The following is a 20,304-nucleotide window of genomic DNA, read 5'->3' as shown; positions in this document are numbered from 1 at the left end:
CCATGCATCATGAAATAGGGCGATAAACCTGTCGCTTTATGAATGGTGACGCGCTCTGCCCAGAAAACTGAATGAACTACCTGATACCAGCGAGAATCATCTCCGTCGCAGCTTTTAATGATGGCCTCCCGGACATCGCGGTGTCGTCTTTCGACTATACCGTTTGCCTGAGAATTATATGGCGAGATGCGGATCGGGTGAATCCCGTATTTGCACGCGAGTTCGTCTACTGCGAGCCTATATGCGGGCGCATTGTCCGTCACTATCTCTGTGATTGGGCCCCACCTACACAAGAGCTCCTCGAAAATAAAAGCGGTTAGCGCGTTAGTATTTTCTTTGCACAGCATGCGCCATTCCGGATACGACGTTAGCGCGCATCGCGCTTGCACGAGGTATTCATATCCGCCCGCCCTGGGCATCTTCATCGTGTCGATGTGCGCTTTGCGAAATAGACCTCCTGGTATGGGGATGATTGGAGGAATATGCAGCCTCCTCGTTTGGCGAACTTGGCATTTGTGACACGTTTGTCCGTACCATTTGATGTCTTCGATGATGTGCGGCCACCAAAAGCGTAGCCGTAGGCGCGCGCTGATGGTATAGATACCCTTGTGCCCTAAGTCGTCATGTGCCTCCTTGAGAACGCGATAGCGCTTGTTTGGAGGTAACACAAGTTGGTGTTTGCCGTGCGATGCTCTGCGCCATAGGTTGCCTTCCAGAACGAAATAACGCGCCGCGTTGTTCACGAACTTCTCAAATTCTTCACCTGAAACGTCAGTGGGTCTTTCGCGCGTGGTAAGAAACTGTTCTATAGTGGTCATCAGCGCGTCTTGCGCGCGCGCCGCGTCCGAGCGCGGAATATCTGGTTCTGGTTCTTCCGTCTGTGCGACATCAAAATATACGCGCAATGCTGGTACGCGCGCGCTCTGCGAGATGAAACATGTGCGATGCGCTTCGTGGCGTATGTCACCCGAACCACCAGCTATACGATGCGTGCGATCGTTCAGAAGCGCGATAGCGAACGAGTATGCGCGATCAATCCAATCCTCATGATTATCGTCCTCTATGGGATCTTCCTCGGCGACTGGTCTCCTTGAGAGGCCATCAACGCCTTTATGCTTTTGCGCGGATACATGAACGAGTTTGAATGAAAATAAAAGGATACCCGCGATCCATCGGTTGATGGTCGCGTTAGGCTGCAAGTCCGGATTATTGATCATACCTTTGATATACTTCGCGTCTACCTCCACCGTCAGATTCTTTACCCCGAAGATGTATACGCGCACCGCACGTAACGCGCGGAAGAGTCCAAAGAGTTCTAGCTTCGCTTGAGAGTAGCGCCTTTCCACGTCGTTTAGCGCGATTGAGCCAAATCGATTTGGATAGCGCTTTCCGTCTTCGCCTATCTGCAGAAAGATAAATCCTACAGCGATATTGGAAGTATCGACTGCTAGAATGACTTCGCGCTCGCTATCATAGTCGATGCGCCTTAGTGCGGGCGATTCTAGAATTGAGTCCTTGAGAGTCTGCATGGCTTCGCGCTGTTCAGGGCCAAATATAAATGGCGCGTCTTTCCTGGTGAGGTTAACTAGCGGGCGCGCGATGCGCGAGAAATCGCGAATGAATATGCGCAGGACGCCACAAGTTCCTAAAAATCCGCGCACTTGCGACTGATTGGTGGGTTCTGGCCAGTCGCGAATCTTCTGTACCTTGGATTCTTCTGGTACGCGCCCTTCAAACGTGCATTTGTGTCCGACGATGATTGCCGTAGGCGCGGCTAGAACAAACTTTGATGCGGATACGGTTGCGCCTACGTTCTCTAGGCGCTGTAGAATGCGATTGACAACAATGCAATGCTCCCAGATGAAGCGCCGGATTCCTGCATTTTCGGGTATTGTCTCATAAGAACCGTCTTCGCACTGATTTGATCGGGACATCATCCACGAATGGCGACGTGAATTCTGAAATCTCGTGTTGCAGGATAAACGCGGTATCGCCTTGGTAAACCTGTACAGCATTAGCATGTCCTTGAGGAAGAGTGGTTAGCCGATGGGGACCCAAAGGCGTTCCAAAGGTCGTCAAGTCGCGCGAGTCTACGTGAAGCACGCGCTGGTCATAACCTGAATATAAGTCCAATATTGCGTACACCGCGTATCCAGCGAACGCTTCTGCGAGAAGTTCAACAAAAGGCGGAAGCGACGCGTCACGAATTGTTACCGCATTAAGCAGCTGCAAGTCGTGAACTAGGCGCAAGGATTTCCCATCTTTCTTTACTACACAGAACCAGCGCGAGCGATACGCGGCCGTTGATGGTTCATATACTCCGGACGAGATCTTCTCCTTGATAATGCGCACTACTTCATCTAAAGTGGCTGGTGGAATTGGAATATTGCGCTGAGACCAAGGCGTGTGCGGAACTGTAGGAATCTTGTATGGCGGGAAGTAGGTCTCGTTGAGGCGCCTGCGCTCTGAGGCGTCCCATGCGAATGCGAGTTCGTGTACACGCACGAGCCAGCGCACTAACTTGAGTTCTTCTGGCCATAGCCAATTTGCTGGGTCAAGGTCTAGTTTATCTGCGCGCGCCTGGCGTGAATTCTGGGGGATGGGTAGGTAAGTCGGGTAATCCTGCTAACGGGTCATCTGGCAATTGGCGCACTACCCTATACTCTGCAGGCATAGTGGTAGGTACCGTACGCACTTTCTTCGCGACTGGTTTATAAACCAGCGCGTGAAGTACGGGATCATAATAATAAAAAGAATTGAAGGCGTCGATAGTCGCCTTATCTATAACGGTCTGCGTGGATGTTAGATGCGCGTAACGCGCCGAATACTGCGGGATAGAAGAGGAAGGAAATTGATGCGTAGAGACTAAAGGTAATGCGTTGTTGCTCCTTAAGAGCGAAGAATGGGACGCGCTATCCGCGCGCGCTGTGCGCGGCGCGTTAGGCGTGATGCGAGAATGCGAAACTTGATGCGATAAGGAAAATACTTGGGAAGGCGAATGTTTAAGGGCTTCTCCCCGCGAATGCTGCAGATCATCGATACTTAAAAACCCTGTTCCTCCTCCTTGAGCGCGTGCGAATGCGCGTGACTCGCGCACTTCGCGTCTCTTGCGAGCTGTCGCTTGACCCAAGGTAGGGTTGGAATGCGCAGTTCTTTGCGCGCGTTAGGATCAGTTAGTATGAGATCCTGCTCCCCGTCGGGCAGATCAAATGTGCGACACGAGGTAAGCTTAAAGAATGGGCGCCCTAGTAAAACTTCAAAGGTCGCGTGCTCGATAACCTGGACTTGGAAGTATAAGGGTCCTGCGCCAAAATCAAGCGGGACGTTCTCTATGACTCCTAGTGTCGCGTCGCGTGACGTGTTCACCGATTCCATATTGAGGCTATGGTCCGACCTGAGTGGTACGCCGAGCTCTTTCCATACTTCCCTTGGCATGACTACTACTTCCACGCCTTGATCTAAGACGCAGGTGAGAGTGCGCCCTTCCAATGTCTTGGCGCGAATACAGCGCAGGGGCGCGAAGTGATCCGCGACGATTTTACTGTCGTCGCTTCGCATGCGCACATCCTCGTATTGCTTTAGCCATTGGTCGGTTGCGGGGTGCCCTGATAATTCGTGCACAGATACTGCGCCTACTGTGACGCGCTTCTTGGTCATAAGTTCGCGGAAATGTTGGCGAACATCGGGAGATACAGCTAATAATTCCCTTACTGGGATATTGAGATTGGAATCGAGAAGGTGCTCGACAACGCGTTTGTCGGCCTCCTTGTCTTCGAGCGTGAATGCATAACAATATGATGATGACTGTGCTGGTGCTTGGGTTGGTGTTGATGACGGCGATGGTGGCAATACTGAAGATTGAGATGGGGATGACAACGATGACGATACTGGCGCGGACGATGATGGTGTTGACGATGTGGGCGAGGCGCCCTTAGGAGGCGCCTTGGCGCTTGTTGGCGCGCTTATTGGCGCGCTTAACGGCGCTACTTTCGCTACCTCTTTTCCTTTACCTTTGTCAGATGAAGCCTGTATTTCGGGAGAGATTATCTCCTCCTCTACCGTGGCTTGTCTAGATGCAGGTCTCGGACGCGCGCGCGTTTCGCTGGGTATTTCTACACCATCGAAGCGCACACTTTTACCTTTGGCATTGCGCTTCTGGTCGCGCCTTGCAGCTACATAGGCTATCGCTTCTGTCATGAGATCCACCGTCTCGTCGTCCTCTTCGAGTTCCGTTTGCGCGACTGTGTGCACAAACGCAGATGAGCCTACATCAATTACCGCTGTAGAAACAACAATACAATGAGGAACAAAAGAAGCTCCTGACTGTATCTGTAAAAGTTGTAAGGTCGCGCGCTGCCTAGTCTGCGTTTACTTGAGAAGCAAGTGCGTTCGACCCTATAGGGGAAGTGAGTGCAGCAAGGATCTAGAAGTGTGCGCTTAAGCGAAGCGCGAGAAAGCGCAGGTGCGCGCAAGGTACAAAGGCGCGGGAACGCACGCGCATATTAGCGCGAAGCGCGGGAAAGCGCGCGCGCGTATGCGGAAATGAGAAACTAAGCTTAAGTAGTGATATAAAGCAAGATAAGAGATATAAGAGTGCAAAATGTAAAGGAATAGCTTTCTACTATATTCTGCTAAGTAGTAAGTGGGTAGTAACTAGTAAGTGAAAAGTAGGAAAAGTAGGTAAATAATAGTATGTACTGCTGGCGCTTATATAGCGTGCCTAAGCGCGCTCATGCGGAGCCGAAGCGCTACCGAGTAGGTATGTAAAAATATATATGAGTGAGAAACTATGATAAAAATAAAGGTGGAACTATGCTAATAAAGGAAATGGAAATATACGCACTAGGGAGCTTGGTGGACAGTGGATGGATGCATCTGGATGGCTGGCGCTATAGGGCGCGCAAGCGCAGGAACGCGCGCGCGCGTATACATCGTGAAGCGCGGGAATGGTGCGCGCATGGTGCGCGTTGCGCGGGAAAGCTGCGCGTCATATAGGAATCACTGTGGATGGTACACAGAGTGATGCTGCGAGTTGGTGCTGTATACTCCCTAGTGTAAAGCGCCATATCACACTATGAGATGCACGAGTCTCTACACTGCGTCAATCTCGTCGGACGCGCGATAGAATAGTCCCGCTGTCGCGCCTGTACTAGCGGTCGTATCCGGTGTCGCGCGACTTGCGTGATGTCGATCTAGACGATCCTTGAGTAATCCTCGGCCTGGAATCCAATCGCCATTTGGCAAAACAAGCTTGCGCGTCTCTTCGCTAACCTTACATTTACCCGCGTCAATATACCTTTGTTTCTCTGCGCAACGAGGGTAGTAATGTTCGAGACTGCCGCAAAAGGCGCAGTCATTGAACGTAGGCGCGTCGCGCTTATATTCGCGCTTGGTTACTGTGCCTTGCGCGGGCGATTGCGCTGACGTGGTAGCTGTGACTAGGTTAGTGAATGGCGCTGCCGTAGGCGCGCTAGGCGTCGCACTTGCTGCAGGCGCATTCGCGGGCAGAACGAAATGTCCAGCTGTAAAGACGTCCATGAACGGGTATGGATCCTGCGGGTAGTGATCAGGAAATTTAATCATTAGGCGCGTGCGTATTAGCGCCTGAGTATCCTTGGGAATCCCTTCCATGAATATGCGATCGCACTCGGCTTTACCAATGCGATCTTCTGCCAATAGCGGTTGCATGACTTTCTTGAACGCGCGAAGGTAGTTGCTTAACTCCTGGTACGAGGGCATCGTCTTGTTCGTGTATTCGTGCGCGATGGCTTGTAGGTCCGAAAGCGCGTAGCGCCTTTTGCCATCCCATCCGGGATACATTACCTTGACTTCTTTCATGAACGCGTTGTAATCGCTTACTTGCGCCTCCGGCATTCCGCCCCATAATTCTCGGTCATCGCGCTCAAGGTAGCGGATGATACCCTTAATGCGATCGAGACCTTGTAGACCTACGTCGTCAGCGAGCTGCTCGTATAGGTCGATAAAGTCAGCGAGGCTGTCGGTTGTGCCATCAAATTTAGGCGCGTCCGTTGTTCCATGGATAGGCATTCTGGTTCTTACTGTGGACATGACGGGCGGTTGGGAAATTGCAGGCGCGGGGATCTTGTGACTGACAGGTGCTTGGCGCGCGTACGCGAAGGGAAGGTTTGATATAACGGTACCGCCTGGGATTGAAAATGGCGCGCGCGGGGTTTCTAAAGCTTCTTGCTTGATCTTAGGTATTCCCGTTGTAGGAAGCGCGTTCTCGCGCGCAGGAACTACTGGCGCGTTAAGTGGAGTGTCGCTAGAGTCGTCAAGCTCGGTTAGCGCGCTTAGCGCTGACAGGTTAGAAGTATTAAAAGGAGGTTGATTGGGCGTGTGGAGGAATGCTCCGGGAAGTTGGCTCCTTGGGTTATCTATTGCTTCGAAGCCGTCGGATGACTCTTCCTTGACGGATTCTTCAGGCGAGGGCGTGACTGGCGATATCAGTTGTCTAGGCGCGCACGCGAAGAGTGCTGGATCTGGTTGCGGAGGTTCTGATATATTGCGCGAACGACCGCGCGTGTGTTGAATGAATAAGGGTCCTGGTATAATGGATTCTACCGCTCTGTCGAATGCGGCGATGGCTTCTTCTCTGGCTATGCGGCGACTGTTGGGTCTGAGGCGCCGACCTTCTATCTCAGAAGTGTCCCTCGCGGTGGGCTCCAGTTGTAGATGAGGAATCTTGACTATACGTGAAAACACTTAAAACAAAAGGGGTGCTCAACAGCAAGACCGGGATACGAGACAATGACTCGACCCAAAGGACAACCACTGAGAGAAGTTCCTTGAAATAAAGTGGAGGGAAACTCTGTGAGCTAGGCGGGCGCTAATAGGCGCGAGAAGATAAGGCGCGCGAAGGCGCGCGAGATGCGCGCGTGAGCGGGAGGTCTGAGAATATGCGCGCGCAAAGCGAAGGCGCGCCTAAAGCGTTAGAGGCAAGATCTTACTGAGGAGTGAGTGCAAAGGTGGAGGATTGACAGGAGGATATGATCAGATAACAAGTGGGGAGGTGATCTATTCACTTTCCAGTACACAAAGATAAGGGAAAAGTAAGTACCAGAACCAAAGGAAACCCTTCTGTATTTAAGAATGGAGAAGGCGCGCTTCCGAGCGCGCTCCCGAACCGAGTAACCATATCAACTCTAATTATAACTAAGTTTAAATAAACTTTCCATAAGTAGCGCGGATGTCGGACCGAAGATTTTATTAGTTCAATGGATAAGATAGAAATAACGCACCAGCGAATCAGTAAGGACATGGGACGGATGGACGGACGATAGCGCGAAGACCTATGAGGAGGCGCGCGAAGCGCGCATAGCGCGTGCGTAGGTAAGGCGCGCCTAAGTGCGCGCGAGTTCGGATAAGGCGCGCACGAGTCCGCGCGAGACTGGTCCTTAGGAGTAGAGCTGTAACATATAGGAATGTATGGTTAAAGGCCGGATATTTCGTCATTGAGACGCGCGAGTCTCTACAGCGCCTCACCCGAATATAGCAAACATCTGAGAGAGGCATCATGATGAGTGTCTGTACCACAGTGGCTGATGGCGCCTCACCTGGATATAGCAAGAACCCTTGCAGCCAACACCACACCGATCCAAACTTGTACACACCTCCAATACACCTCCAAAACCACACCGGTCCAAACTTGTTCATACCTAGAAGAGACTCTCAAACCGTAAGAGTCAGGTGTTCGAGTTGTACACAAACTTACTTTGATGCATGTTCAGCTTGGCAGTCCTAGTAGCCCCTAGATCAAACTGAGCAATGATGATGGCGGTGATGGCGGCACTGTGAGAAGTCAAGTTATTTGATCCGAGGCTACCCATTTGAAGTTCCAGCTATCCGTCATATGTTAGTCTATGCACAGCACTGTTACTGATTTGAGAAGGAGCTAATATTTGAAGTTCCGGCTATCCATCACTTACAGCTGCATTCCTCACTTGGGCGTTTGCATGGTATCCTCCCTAACTCCAAGCTCAACAAAGCTCAACAGATGCAGAATGTCCAAGTCTATTGCTGGAGGGGAGATAGGGAATTCAGGACCATGTTGCTGCGGCCACGTAAATCTGCATTCTTCATCCTCGGTTACCCTGGAACTAAAAGCCTTAAGTATTTTTGCGTTTCACCTGCTACTACTCACTGGTTGACTATGCCTAACCAATACAAACCAACCCATACGTGCTTTATCTCAGTTTCCAAGTTTCTGTTGAGAATCTACTTTACTAGCGCCTCTCGACGAGATTGCACCCCATATACTTCGCTTATGGAAGGCACGTCTGACAGATAAACAGATCGTGAACGCCTTACAGAAACATATCGACACTGAACATTTTGGAATAGGGTAAGTACTAATCACGCCCATTACTCTGTCAGGACACTTACATGCAATATGGTGCTACTGGCTCAAGCCTCACCAAATTTGTGCAGGTTCGTATTGGAATGGGCCTGCAACGAACTCGTCAGCAAGGGCATAGCATCGAATCTATTCGCGAAGCTATGCTTGAGCTATGACCAATATATCCCAATGCCGGAGCGAGGGAAATGATCAGTCTACTGTTCCATGAAAAGGGCATGTGCGTAGCCAGGTATAGTCCGATGTTTCTTTTGCTGGGTCTGCAATTTCTGACGTACATCTTCCACAGGACTGTCATACGAGCATACTTTGCTACTTATGAGCCCGAACTTGTTCGTGAGCGGAAAGCACAACGTCTGAAGAGGAAACATTTTTGGGCTGCGGGGGTCAACGATTTATTTGCTGTAGATCAGCACGATAAATGGCTAAGATTTGGCCTCGCTCTTCATACTGGAATCGAACCTTTCTCAGGGCGCATCATGTGGATCCGTGTATGGCATTCCAATAGGAACCCACAGCTCATTCTCAGCTACTACTTGGATACAATCCAGAAGCTTGGTCGTAAGTAGTTCTATAATCATGTTCGATACTTATGCTAGCTCATCTTTCTATTTAGATATGCCTATGGTGACCCAAAGTGACCCTGGTACTGAGAACTACGGCATTGCAAATGCCCATACAATGCTACGGCAATGGCATGATCCTGCGCTGCAAGGCACACTCCAGCATCGTTGGATGCGGTCGAAGAAGAACATAATGCCTGAGATTACATGGTCCCAGTTACGCCGCCGCTTCACTCCTGGCTTCGAATCAATACTGGACCGGGGAGTTGATGAAGGTTGGTACAATAGTAACAATACTCTACAAGTGTGAGTTACTTTTCGGAATACTGCTGATATCTCAATGTTACTAATGATCGCCACTTCAGAATGGTATTCCGTTGGGTCTTTATTCCTTGGTTGCAACGTGAACTCGATGCATACCAGGACCGCATTAACAACACAGCGAAGAGGCGTGATCACAATAAGGTATGCTAGTGTACTAGACTACAAGCAAGAGGACACTAATTTCTGATTTTCATTGTCAGGTACTTCCACACGGTGTTCCCAGTCTCATCTATGAGTCGCCTGAAGATTTTGGGGCTCTGGACTTCAAAGTATGTCTTACTAACGTGTCCTTCAAGGTTCATACACTTTTAATAATCACACTTTTTGTAAAATTTCAGATCGCTGTAGAACAAAACGCTATCGATCATGTTCGGGCACTCTACATCAAACCTGACCACCCCGTATTTGACCTTGTGCCTCCCAATCTGGGTGATCACATTCAGCTTTGCTATGAGCAGATGGGCCATCCTATTGTCGACCGTGACTCAGTGTGGCATGTATATTGTGATTTGCTCCATATGCTTCAGCATGGCGCTGATGATCCCACTCTCCTTGTCGTCTCTGGTGATGACGATGAGGAATTAGAAGAACTTTCCCTCCTCAATAACTACCAAGACCTGCCATTTAACGAGGACGGTTACTACATGGGGGGCGTTGGTGGTGGGTTGGGGCTGAGTAAGTCTAATCCTTTCAAGCCTCCTATTTGACTGACCTTTCCATATTAGATGCAGCGCACCACCAGCGGTTAGACAGCCTCATGGAGGAGGACGAGCCTGACGTCTCCAAGTCTGTTGATGGTGACGCCATCGTCGAGCATGATGGTCTTGTTATTTGGGGTTTCTCAGATGATGACTCGGAAGATGATGCTGAGACTGATCAATGGTAACCTACATTTTTTTTGATACTATTATCTACCTTGTACAAAGTTGTGCCATATACAACAAAGCATTATCCCTGACTCCACTTTAGTGGAAGAGGGTTTTGTTGCATCAAAATGCCTAGCTTCCTGCAAATGCACCAGGGTATTTTTGAATTTTGAATTTTGAATTTTTATATTTGGCCATCTACGCTCACAAAACAGGAGGCACAGTCATGTGATCAAGAAAAAGTGCCATGTGGCTTGTGTCAGGTGACGATCGTATCTTGTCTCAGTCTTCAAATGGAGTCGGGATTGGCGCTCGCGCCGCTACGATTTAATTATAACGGTGTTTGTCACTTGTAAACAAGGTAGTCGGGGATTCTTAGAAGGGGTGTTCAAGGTCCTACAGAAGCTACCTGCCTTATATGGTGTATCGGGAGAAGTTGCATTGTCAAAGTTGAGCACGGTTGTCTGGCTTTCCATAGATTACACACAAAACACCACCAAAATTTGAAGTCGTGCACCCATCTTTATGTTAGTTTAAATATTAAATATTGTCTTCACATTTTGTACAACATATAAACCTCTTTTAAATATCGTTCACCCCGATGTGCCAGCGAAGCTCTATGTATGGATCACGTGATATTTTGTCCTAGTGAGCACGTTTTGAAGTTCCTACTTTCAAAGTTCAAGTTGTAGACAAATGCGTCGCGCCTCAGTCTGGATTTTTTTAGCTTACCTGTGTACTCCATCCTTTGCTCTATATCGTGAGGAAATCTATAAGGAAGATCTCCGCATACAGTCACTTAGAGATGGGCGGGTATCGACGACATTCTCTTTTGTGACTGTTTTAGAGGGTGCAAGTCCACGAAATCCGAAGGCCTTGGGACAACGAGATGAATGTGAGTTTACCATCGCTATTCTTTATTCCTGAACTACACAAGCCATGCAGCCCAACACTACGCCTTGTTCCCACTGACTCTTGGTCAAATCCTACGCGAGTATGCGATCACCGAGCTGCATCTGACTCTCAATGCTGGAAAATGGAATTATGATAACTGGGGACATCCTCATGAAGCTGAGGTTGGCACTGGAGCTGAGCTATGGGCTTGGATGGGCGCTAGTGAAGTAACAACGTGTGTATGCTCAACGAATAGCTATGATCACGTTCACTCATTCAATCTGTCAGAGTGGATGAACGATGGTCTGGTCTCCGAAACGCACTTTCAGGACTCTTTTGCGCTTCTCTTGGGTCGCTAGATTCCCGACGAACATTATCACCGACGGTCGCCTTCCCTCTATCCGGGTCTACCCCCACTTTTTCCCCACACGAACTTCGGCATGCCTCACTTCCTTCAGAGAATGTTTGCACGGAGAATCTAACACCCTTCTTGAAGCTACTTCCGTGCAAGAGCCATGCAGGGCTTGCTGCACTTCTCAATCCTCAGAAGGTTTTTGATGCGGACTGGCATGGCATGGGGATTCACGTGATATGGAAGGAAGACACTGGTATTGAATTAAAACTGTCCTTACAAGCGGTATTCAATCCAGTGCGAACTAGCCCAGGGAAGAGACGAGGTGAGCTGGTAACCGATTTATGATATAACTCTTGCTGACAATGTCGACAGACTGGAATCTTCAATCACTGTTTGATCGCTCCATTGAACGATCATGCCCGGTAGCGAGTTCCAGTGCTATCACTGTTGTTCTACCGGAAGGAAAGGACCACAAAATTACCCCTGAAAATCCTGCCCATGTGGATGGTTTAGCCATTTATGACTTATCCTCCTGTGCGTTGTACAGCTATTTCCCTACGGATAATTTTGAACCAACAACGTGTCAAAGCATCTAATTTCACAATTCCGTCTAACATTGCCATGTACTGGCCAAGTGAGCATAGCTTCCAGTATCGTAAGTTCCTCTCTGTCCGTCCAACTAGCCCATTGATGAATTATCAACGCAGCACTGCCACCATTAACACCAATCACCCCGCTCAGCGTGAAACGAACAATTCATGGTACAACGCAAACACGAGGCGTTTTATCTGTCTCTGTTACCAACAATTCTCCTCAGGAGATATCGGTGGGTTATTTGGAGATGATGCCTGCACTCATTACGCTGTGGATGCATACCCTGAAAGTCAAAATAAACTCACAGATACGGAGTATGACTTGTGGCCATAAGAAGATTGTCTTTGCTGATTATCTGGTGTATTTAGGCGACTTACTTTCAGAATTAAAATATCATCCACCTTCGCCACAATCTAATGACCGCTTCTCTCCCTCGATGTTGCAAGCTGTCCTCACGATTCCACCAAATGCCACGCTCAAAATTTCTATGGAAGTCAACAAAGCCTTCCTGAAATACACCGAACATCCACCGGATGCGATGAGAGGCTGGGATCTACCAGGGGCCGTGTTTTTCCCACTCTCTCAATCGTCTCATAACACCTCTTCAAGTTATGATTGGGAGAGGATTTATACCCCGGCACTCCTTGTCGACCTCCCCACCCCGGATTTCAGCATGCCTTACAACGTCATTATCCTCAGCTGTACGCTCATGACATTAATTTTCGGAAGCATCTTTAATCTGCTGACGCGCAAGTGGGTCGTAATGGAGATTCAAGAATAGTTGCGACCGATGTAATCCTATTGTACTAATTTAGTGCTCATGCAACCTGCTGTGCTTCTCCGGGTCAATCATCAATCCGCACCTGTCGACGCAATCGATTCGTACATATATGTATGTTCCGACGGTATCTGCCCAAGCGCCCGCACTTCGCGACTAGCCATAATATGTCTCCACCAGTCTATTTGGGTTTTTTCTGCAGTGATCTTTGTCATCCGTCAGAAACCGGGCTGCGCGGCAGTAATTTGAAATTGTCCATCTGTGTATGATAAAGTGGCGTTGCGTACTCACAACGTCTTCATTCCAACGCCCCCGCAACCATGATTGTCACTGGTTTGTCGTTGGAGACCCTTGCAACATTAGTGGGTTTGGTGTGTGTACTGCGCGCCTTCCGGCTCTTCTTAGATTTCCGTCGAGTATTGGCGAGCATTCAGTGAGTCAACCAGCTTTATCGCATTACTTCCATAGAACTAACTATCTTTCATAGTCATCTTCCAGGATACAGAACAATTATTAGTGCCTCATCTATGCTCGGGCACCTATTTCCCCCGATCCCCTTGTTCAACTTAGGTCATGATCATTTTTGGTTGTCGAAGCATGCCCGTACGTTGAAATTCTTCATGTTGGTTCGTTGTCCCTAGTTAACGTAAATTTCGGAAGCCTTTGCGGAGAGGGGCCTTGATATAATTTCCATTGTAAGTTGCTTGCGATACCGTGGTATATAAGAGGCTAATGGTCTCAGGCGACATGCTGGCCGAAAGCAACTGGGACGCTATTGATTGCAGATGTCAATGTGATTAAAGTATGTCGGTCCGTTTCGGTCTTGAAAGCCTACAAATTGATTCGTCGTATCAAAGGACATTGTTTGGTCTCGTGGAGGACGCTTCCCAAAACCTCTTGAGCTATACACCGTATTAGCATTCTTTGGCAAGAACATTATCGCTTCCGAAGGCAGCGAATGGAAGCGTTACCGCAAGATCGTCGCACCTGCGTTTTCAGAAGTTAGTAACTGATGTCCATGCGTACATCACAGTTTCCTGACTCATACCTTGAAGAGGAACAATAGATTGGTCTGGGATGCAACCACACAGATCATGCTCGACCTTTTTGATACAGTGTGGGCTGGACAACAAGAAGTGGTTGTCGATCACTCCGTAGATTTGACTTTGCCAGTGAGAACTCTTGACGCCACCTCTGCGCTTCTTTAATTTCATTCGGATCACTAGATTGCCCTGTTCGTGATCGGGGCTGCAGGTGAGCATGACCGGTAGCATCAATAAGTAGTTGTCGATATAGTGAACTCGTTATAGGCTTTGGTCGTCCCATATCCTGGAAAGAGGACGCCGTGGTCCCACTCGGACACCAGCTGACTTTTAATGATGCTATCCATACAGTGTCACAGAACCTCATCCTTCCATTATTAGTACCGAGATGGGTCATGGGACTCACTAAACATTTCAGGCGTACAAGGCTTGCCTTCGATGAATTGCATGTTCGTGCCATAATTGTGGCTGAACACTTGACATTTTTGATAACCCTCTTTTGTAGCGATACCTTACAGAGATGATTCATGAACGGCAGGGGTCCCAGCAGGAACATAATCACGACCTATTTTCTAGTTTGTTGTCAGCAAATGACAACAATGAATCATCGAAGGATGACGTGAAACTGAGCGACAGCGAATTAATTAGTAAGCTATAATTTCGGACTCTGTAGCAGAACATGGCGACATTGTCCACAGGCAATATCTTCATATTCTTGGTCGCGGGACATGAGGTACTACATCCCTTTCACACTGCCTCGCGCTAACAATTCATAGACGACAGCCCATACACTTTCTTTTGCGTTTGCACTTTTGGCTCTGCATCCCGATAAGCAAGAAGAAATGTACCAGCACATCAAGCGCGTACTGCCTGATGGAAGAATTCCCGTATGGACCCCTGAATCACAGGCAGCTATACAACCGGCTCATGATGTTTTTGACAGACTTATGATGATATGCCATCGTTGACCTATTCTTCTGCGTCAGTTTGCCTCTAAATCGACCGGGCTACGGGCTGACATCGTGACAGTGTATTCAACGAGACAATGCGGATGTTCCCCTCTGTATGTTGGTGGAGTGTATGTTTCTGAGCGATATAGTTGACTCCATGTACAGGCTTCCGTTGTGCCAAAGTTAAGTACCGAAGACACGACTTTCACCCTCACAGATGCGAATGGGACGATGAAAACAGTCGTTGTGCCTAAAGGAGTGGAACTTGAGCTGGACATAACTGGGGTTCACTACAATCGTAAGATACTTGTTAAGACACAGTAACAACCTGACGCATGATTGCAGCTAAGTACTGGGAAGATCCGTTCGTGTTTAAGCCCGAACGATTCTTGGGTGACTGGAACCGAGATGCATTCCTTCCCTTCAGTGCTGGTAAGTGTCTTAACATCTTGCTCAGAACGAACTTGAAGACGCCCATTTCGACCAAGGTTCTAGAGGGTGTGTAGGAAAAAAGTGAGTATATTGTCATTGTTCTTCGTCATCCATTTGAATTTGGTCAGGTTCGCGGAAACCGAAGCAGCAGCTGTTCTCACCATTTTAATTTCGCGATACACCATTTCAATCAAGGACGAGCCGCAATTCGCTGGCGAAACGTATGAGCAGCGCAAGGCGAGAGTGCTTGACGCACGAAGTAAAATCACTCTGACGTACGTTGGACTTCTACTCTTGTAAGATGAAATATTGATGGCTGCCAGACCAACCCGCCTTCCCCTGGTGTACAGACGGAGGACTTGAAGAAAAATATTCCGTTCTTATAATACGTGGACACCTATTATAGTAGGATGTGCCTGCAAGGACAATTTTCCGCTTGGCTTGGCTTTGGCCTTATCCGTATCTTATCAACTACATTATGTAAGCTTCTTCACCTTTCTTGCTATCTTGTGATACTTCCTCTTGCCGATCCTCCGATTCTTTACCTAGGCACTATCGTTGATACTCACATACCTTGTTTGCTCTCGTACTGATAAACTAAGCTCACGCTAGGTGCCTTGTCGATCTTGGTATTGTTTCCTAGTTATACTGACACTATTTGTAGTAACAATATTTATGTTCATCTTACATCTCCAAGATGATTCTCCCCGCTACATTGCCTTGTTTAAGTGCGTCATAAACACTGTGAGTTGTGTCAGCCATGTGTCTTGATCATGCAATCTACTCACTTCTTGAGCTCGGAGAGACCCTTGCACTCATACCTCACTACTACCCTACCTCTCGATGCGATCTCTAGAGCCTCAACGGCATCCTGACGATTACCAACATATGAACCAAGGATATTAATGCTCTGCAATGATTCTTGGATAAACCAAACTCGAGTCTTTCTTTGCAGAACCTACCTTGAATACGGTGAAAAATATGGACGCCTCGAGCTTTGCTTCACCCGGTAGCCCTACCGCCATCAGTGTTCCTCCAGGCCGAAGGTAATCGACGGCCTGCGTGTAACCAGATGCACTCGCAGTGGTGACGACAGCACAGTGTGCTCCCTCGCCATCACAAGCTTCTCGTACAGCCTGGACAATGTCTTTTTCCTCCTGGAAGTCGATCCATTTTTCGGCTCCAAGCTCCAAGCACAGTTTCTTCTTCTCGAGTCCTGTATCTGAACGCGACGATATCAGTCTCATCTCAAAGCATGGGTGGGGAGAAATACCTATTGCTACAACACGGAGACCCATAGCCACCGCGTATTGAACCGCTACTCAAGAAGTCAGCGGTCGGAACATCGATGTCATTTGTACTAGTAGCGAGACAGACCTAAGTGTCCGAGGCCACCGCCTGCGCCAGGCAAGACAACCCATTCGCCAATCTTTGCATGGCTGTGTTTGAGAGCTCTGTACACGGTAACCCCCTTGATGCAGCATGTAAGTGAATTACAATCGACTGAAAAGGCTAAATAACCTTACCGCGCAAAGTATCGAGGCCGCGGCGTTGCTGTCTATATTCTTGGGAATAGGGGTAACATGATATACGTATGAGACCTGAATAAGTCAGCAACATATTTAAAATGCTTGTGGATTGACATACTGTATACTGCGCAAATGTGCCATCAACGCTGAAACCACTTAATTTCGCCTTAGGACAGTCTGAGTGTAAAATTGAGCACCACATTCAATATTCAAACGTTTGACTTACTTTGCTCTCGTCCATTGCGGCATTGCTCGCAGTTCAAGCAAGAGTATGCAAGCCACTTGATGCCAACGCGATCGCCGATCTTCACAGGACAATCGCCGGTGTTTTCCCCAATGGCAACGATCTCCCCTATACCTTCGTGCCCACCAACAAGTGGTGTGCTAGCGTGAAGTGGCCAGTCATTGTTGCTGGCATGCAAGTCCGTATGGCAGACTCCAGTGCAGGATAATTTGACGAGGCATTCGCCTGGAGCAAGCTCAGAAGGTTGCTTGACCGGGTGATCCTTTCTTATTTCGAGAGCAGCTCCATGAAACGGAACGACTGCAGCAATTTGTGTCTTTGGAATGTTAAACATGATGGTTGTAAGATGAATGGTGATTGAAGGCTCCTTCGAGGGATTTATATAGGGGAGTTCGGTGGGCTACCACATTCGTAAACCCTGATATCATCATGAAATCATCATGGAATTAGCATGTATTCCGCGCCAAGATGAGCCTTCAGACCCTGGTGCCTGCCAGTTTTGCGGATTCGACTGGCCTGGAGTTGGCCTAGAGTACGTGCAGACTCGGTAATCAGTACATCCGAGATCACGTGCTCAAAGTTCTCCTTGTTTATCGTCCGTTAATGACGGACTGTAAGACTACGAGTGCCAGACCCGTTACATTCATTCGTATCATGTCGGCCGACCCATATCATGAAGTCCAGCGTGAGATACAATCTTCGCTCCAGACAGCGTCGACATTACGTTCTTCGTTCCTGCGAATCCGCAGCCTCGCTCGGGATGGGAGTGAAGAGCTTGTGTTGGCCCGAAATGAAGTGAGGTTATCCTTGGCATATTGTTCGAATGAAAAGCTGACATGAGAGCGCAGTTGGAGGCCACGCTTACTGCTCTATACACAGACTTGGAGGATTTAGAAGAGAGCGTCAAGTAAGCTGGGATGATCGTCCGCAGTTCAAGGAACTTATTACTCTCAGGATGGTGGAGGACACGGGTCCTAGATATTTTGGACTTGATGATGCAGAGGTCTCTGAACGGCGGAAATATGTGAGTCACGTACGCCGTGAAATTGAGGTCCGTTACAAGTAGCTTGAAGCATGCACACCCTAACTTTGATGACCAACCTAAGGACAGGGTATGAGGGCGGACGTCGAAGGACGAAATGTCGGTATCTATTTCTGTTAGATATGCAGTTTCTGACGGTTCATTAGTTACCGTCTGCAGGGAAATCACCGTCTACTCCCCATCAGTTGCAACCATCGTTACCCAGTGGTTCACGGTCACCCCTACAACCAGTACCTGGCTCGCAGTCAGGAGAGCCCAATGACGATCAGGCGAAATGGGCTCATGAAGAACAACAAGTATGTTTTCATGCGTTCATCTCATAAGAGGGGAGACCGACAGCAAAATCTGCGAAAGTTATTACTTCAGGAACAGGATCGTGCCATGGATTCAATATCAGGGACTCTGAGTACCCTAACTCAACAAGCAGGTCTGATGGGGCATGAGATTGGGGAGCATGTTGAGTAAGGTATGTCATTTGCTGCCGCTAGTCTATACTAATATTTTCGACCAGAATGCTTGACGACCTTGAGGCAAATGTTGTCAGTACGGATTCCAAGCTATCAAATGCGATGCGAAGAATGAAGAAATTTGTACGAGACACGGAAGGCAAGTTTGAGCCAGTTGTGTGGTACTTATGACATACTGATGTTCTCGGAGTAGAAACGAAGTCGGGATGGTGTATAACTATCCTTATAATTGTGCTGCTTGCTTTATTGTTGGCGGTTATTCTCGTGTAAGAGCCGCGGGATTTCTGCACGATACCTAGGTCTAATTTTTCTGATCACATCACCGCGGCATCCTTGCTCGCGTGAGTGCAACACAAACACTTGTGATTGATACGAAGTGAGCCAAAGGTTCTATCAGCAAGAAGGTGAAGTTTGGGCCGAAAGTGCCGGCCCCCAAGGAGCGAACCTGATTTAATGGCAGGTGTATATCGCTCTCAGGGACCTAACTTGACGTTCGCTGAAGTGCAGCATTCAATCGAGAGTCATTGCATCTACCGCACTACATGTTCTTGTCATGTGCCCCCTCGGATTATGAACAACTCCCTCCGAGACTTACATATTTCACTACCCCAATGGATGTTCAGATTTGACGAGCATGGCTCTTGATTTCTGACTCCTCTGGTGACAAACAATTTGCACCCGTCCGCGGCGATGACGAGCTGGTGCGAAGTCAGCTCTACATGCTATGGTTATCGACGAATTCAAATGAGGCTCAGAACTGGTTCACGTATCTTCAGGCCTGTTCGCAGCGTATTTGAAATCTTGATTGCAATTGTTTGCCCGAGTCGAGTCCACGAGGCAATTGACCGTCATCCAATATTCGCCATGAGCACTCCGATCAGTGCGTAGTCTTACACGTACACCCTAGATAGACTATCACTATATGGAATGAGATACGACCATGGTAGCCTATTGCAAGAGACGCGACCACGCGAACTCTAACGCGGAGCATCCGCCCAATAATCGACCACTCGCCCGAAGAAGCTACCCTTGATTATGCCTTAAATTTTAAGCTTAGGGGCTGGCCAACAGACGCAAAACAGACGGCACTCGTTCAATTATGGATATCAATCCCTAATCGTTCCGTGTTCAAAGTCCCTGGATCAGTGACCTGTCGTTTGACGAACTATATGATAATTCCCAATCCATTATTCCCAGCAAATTCTTTTTTGAGTCACATCGGCAAGGGGTAAGACACCAAGTCGTTGGTGCTTCTCACGAAAGTATAAGTCATGAGTGCTAGCGCTAAACGTTAATTAAGCATGCTGGGCACCAAGGAAAAAGGAAAGCGCATACCTAAGAGAGCACGCGAGCTTATCTGCGTCGTTTGGACGGTGCTTGACAATTGGCCAAGTTCATTGAAACCTAAGTTCTGTGGTGTAAACAACGCTGCGGACATCGGAAATTAGGGGACCACCCGCAGCGTTAATAGGAACCTGGAACTCGATTCATGATCAAGAGTAATACCTGTGTTTTATAAACTGCGGACCAATTGTATGTGTTAGAACTTGGGCGTGTAAGGGTGGATATTAACTCATCGAAACACTTCACCTACTAGGAGGGTCTCGGGTCGGACAACCTCCTGTACTACATCGCTATACTTCACCAATTTGGATACAATTTGGTGGGCTGAGCACCTGACATATCCGCCATTATAACGTGACCATTTTGAATGGCTTTGTGAACCAAATAGTCATGCAGTGTGAAACACAAAATTTTAGGCGTTCCACGCTCGGTATGAATCGACTTTGTCGTTCTTCTCTCATTCGTGATTTTGAAACATGAAAGAGGTGTATATCTCTCATGGAAT

The 20,304-nt window shown here is 48.3% G+C and overlaps 5 protein-coding genes across 5 annotated transcripts; 4 read left to right on the top strand and 1 right to left on the bottom strand.

Moving 5' to 3' along the window:
* Positions 1-8,562: 8,562 nt before the first annotated feature.
* F5891DRAFT_1186828 (uncharacterized protein) lies at positions 8,563-10,147 on the top strand (the record flags this gene model as incomplete). The annotated part of the gene is made up of 7 exons (XM_041366745.1): positions 8,563-8,606; positions 8,664-8,935; positions 8,991-9,243; positions 9,303-9,402; positions 9,462-9,530; positions 9,600-9,936; positions 9,987-10,147. 7 exons carry the CDS (start codon positions 8,563-8,565, stop codon positions 10,145-10,147), a joined length of 1,236 nt encoding a protein of 411 aa, XP_041227824.1.
* Positions 10,148-10,731: 584 nt separating this feature from the next.
* On the top strand, positions 10,732-13,033 carry F5891DRAFT_180663 (GPI transamidase component PIG-T). The gene is made up of 7 exons (XM_041370814.1): positions 10,732-11,022; positions 11,073-11,256; positions 11,310-11,698; positions 11,749-11,910; positions 11,966-12,031; positions 12,084-12,284; positions 12,339-13,033. Exons 1-7 carry the CDS (start codon positions 10,824-10,826, stop codon positions 12,749-12,751), a joined length of 1,614 nt encoding a protein of 537 aa, XP_041227823.1. The 5' UTR covers positions 10,732-10,823; the 3' UTR covers positions 12,752-13,033.
* A 35-nt stretch (positions 13,034-13,068) lies between these two features.
* Positions 13,069-15,536, top strand: F5891DRAFT_949445 (cytochrome P450; the record flags this gene model as incomplete). Its single annotated transcript, XM_041374878.1, has 18 exons — positions 13,069-13,181; positions 13,236-13,351; positions 13,409-13,443; positions 13,491-13,550; positions 13,606-13,749; positions 13,804-13,920; positions 13,975-14,002; positions 14,059-14,240; positions 14,297-14,438; positions 14,490-14,524; positions 14,568-14,678; positions 14,735-14,772; positions 14,821-14,854; positions 14,907-15,039; positions 15,087-15,173; positions 15,230-15,254; positions 15,302-15,448; positions 15,497-15,536. 18 exons carry the CDS (start codon positions 13,069-13,071, stop codon positions 15,534-15,536), a joined length of 1,587 nt encoding a protein of 528 aa, XP_041227822.1.
* Positions 15,537-15,857: 321 nt separating this feature from the next.
* Positions 15,858-17,280, bottom strand: F5891DRAFT_949654 (chaperonin 10-like protein; the record flags this gene model as incomplete). The annotated part of the gene is made up of 8 exons (XM_041374893.1): positions 15,858-15,915; positions 15,962-16,083; positions 16,136-16,395; positions 16,447-16,491; positions 16,551-16,644; positions 16,700-16,774; positions 16,821-16,879; positions 16,929-17,280. The coding sequence occupies 8 exons, from the start codon at positions 17,278-17,280 to the stop codon at positions 15,858-15,860; spliced, it is 1,065 nt and encodes a 354-aa protein (XP_041227821.1).
* A 320-nt stretch (positions 17,281-17,600) lies between these two features.
* Positions 17,601-18,935, top strand: F5891DRAFT_1218037 (syntaxin 6, N-terminal-domain-containing protein; the record flags this gene model as incomplete). Its single annotated transcript, XM_041369351.1, has 7 exons — positions 17,601-17,741; positions 17,795-17,853; positions 17,901-17,997; positions 18,135-18,284; positions 18,343-18,449; positions 18,500-18,594; positions 18,649-18,935. The coding sequence occupies 7 exons, from the start codon at positions 17,601-17,603 to the stop codon at positions 18,723-18,725; spliced, it is 726 nt and encodes a 241-aa protein (XP_041227820.1). The 3' UTR covers positions 18,726-18,935.
* Between the last annotated feature and the right edge of the window lie 1,369 nt (positions 18,936-20,304).

The sequence above is a fragment of the Suillus fuscotomentosus genome (assembly GCF_016647785.1).
Source record: "Suillus fuscotomentosus strain FC203 chromosome Unknown F5891scaffold_18, whole genome shotgun sequence".
In the NCBI taxonomy this organism is placed as follows: Eukaryota; Fungi; Basidiomycota; class Agaricomycetes; order Boletales; family Suillaceae; genus Suillus; species Suillus fuscotomentosus.
The sequence above is the reverse complement of the archived record's forward strand: the minus strand, read 5'-3'. Positions and strand labels throughout refer to the sequence as shown.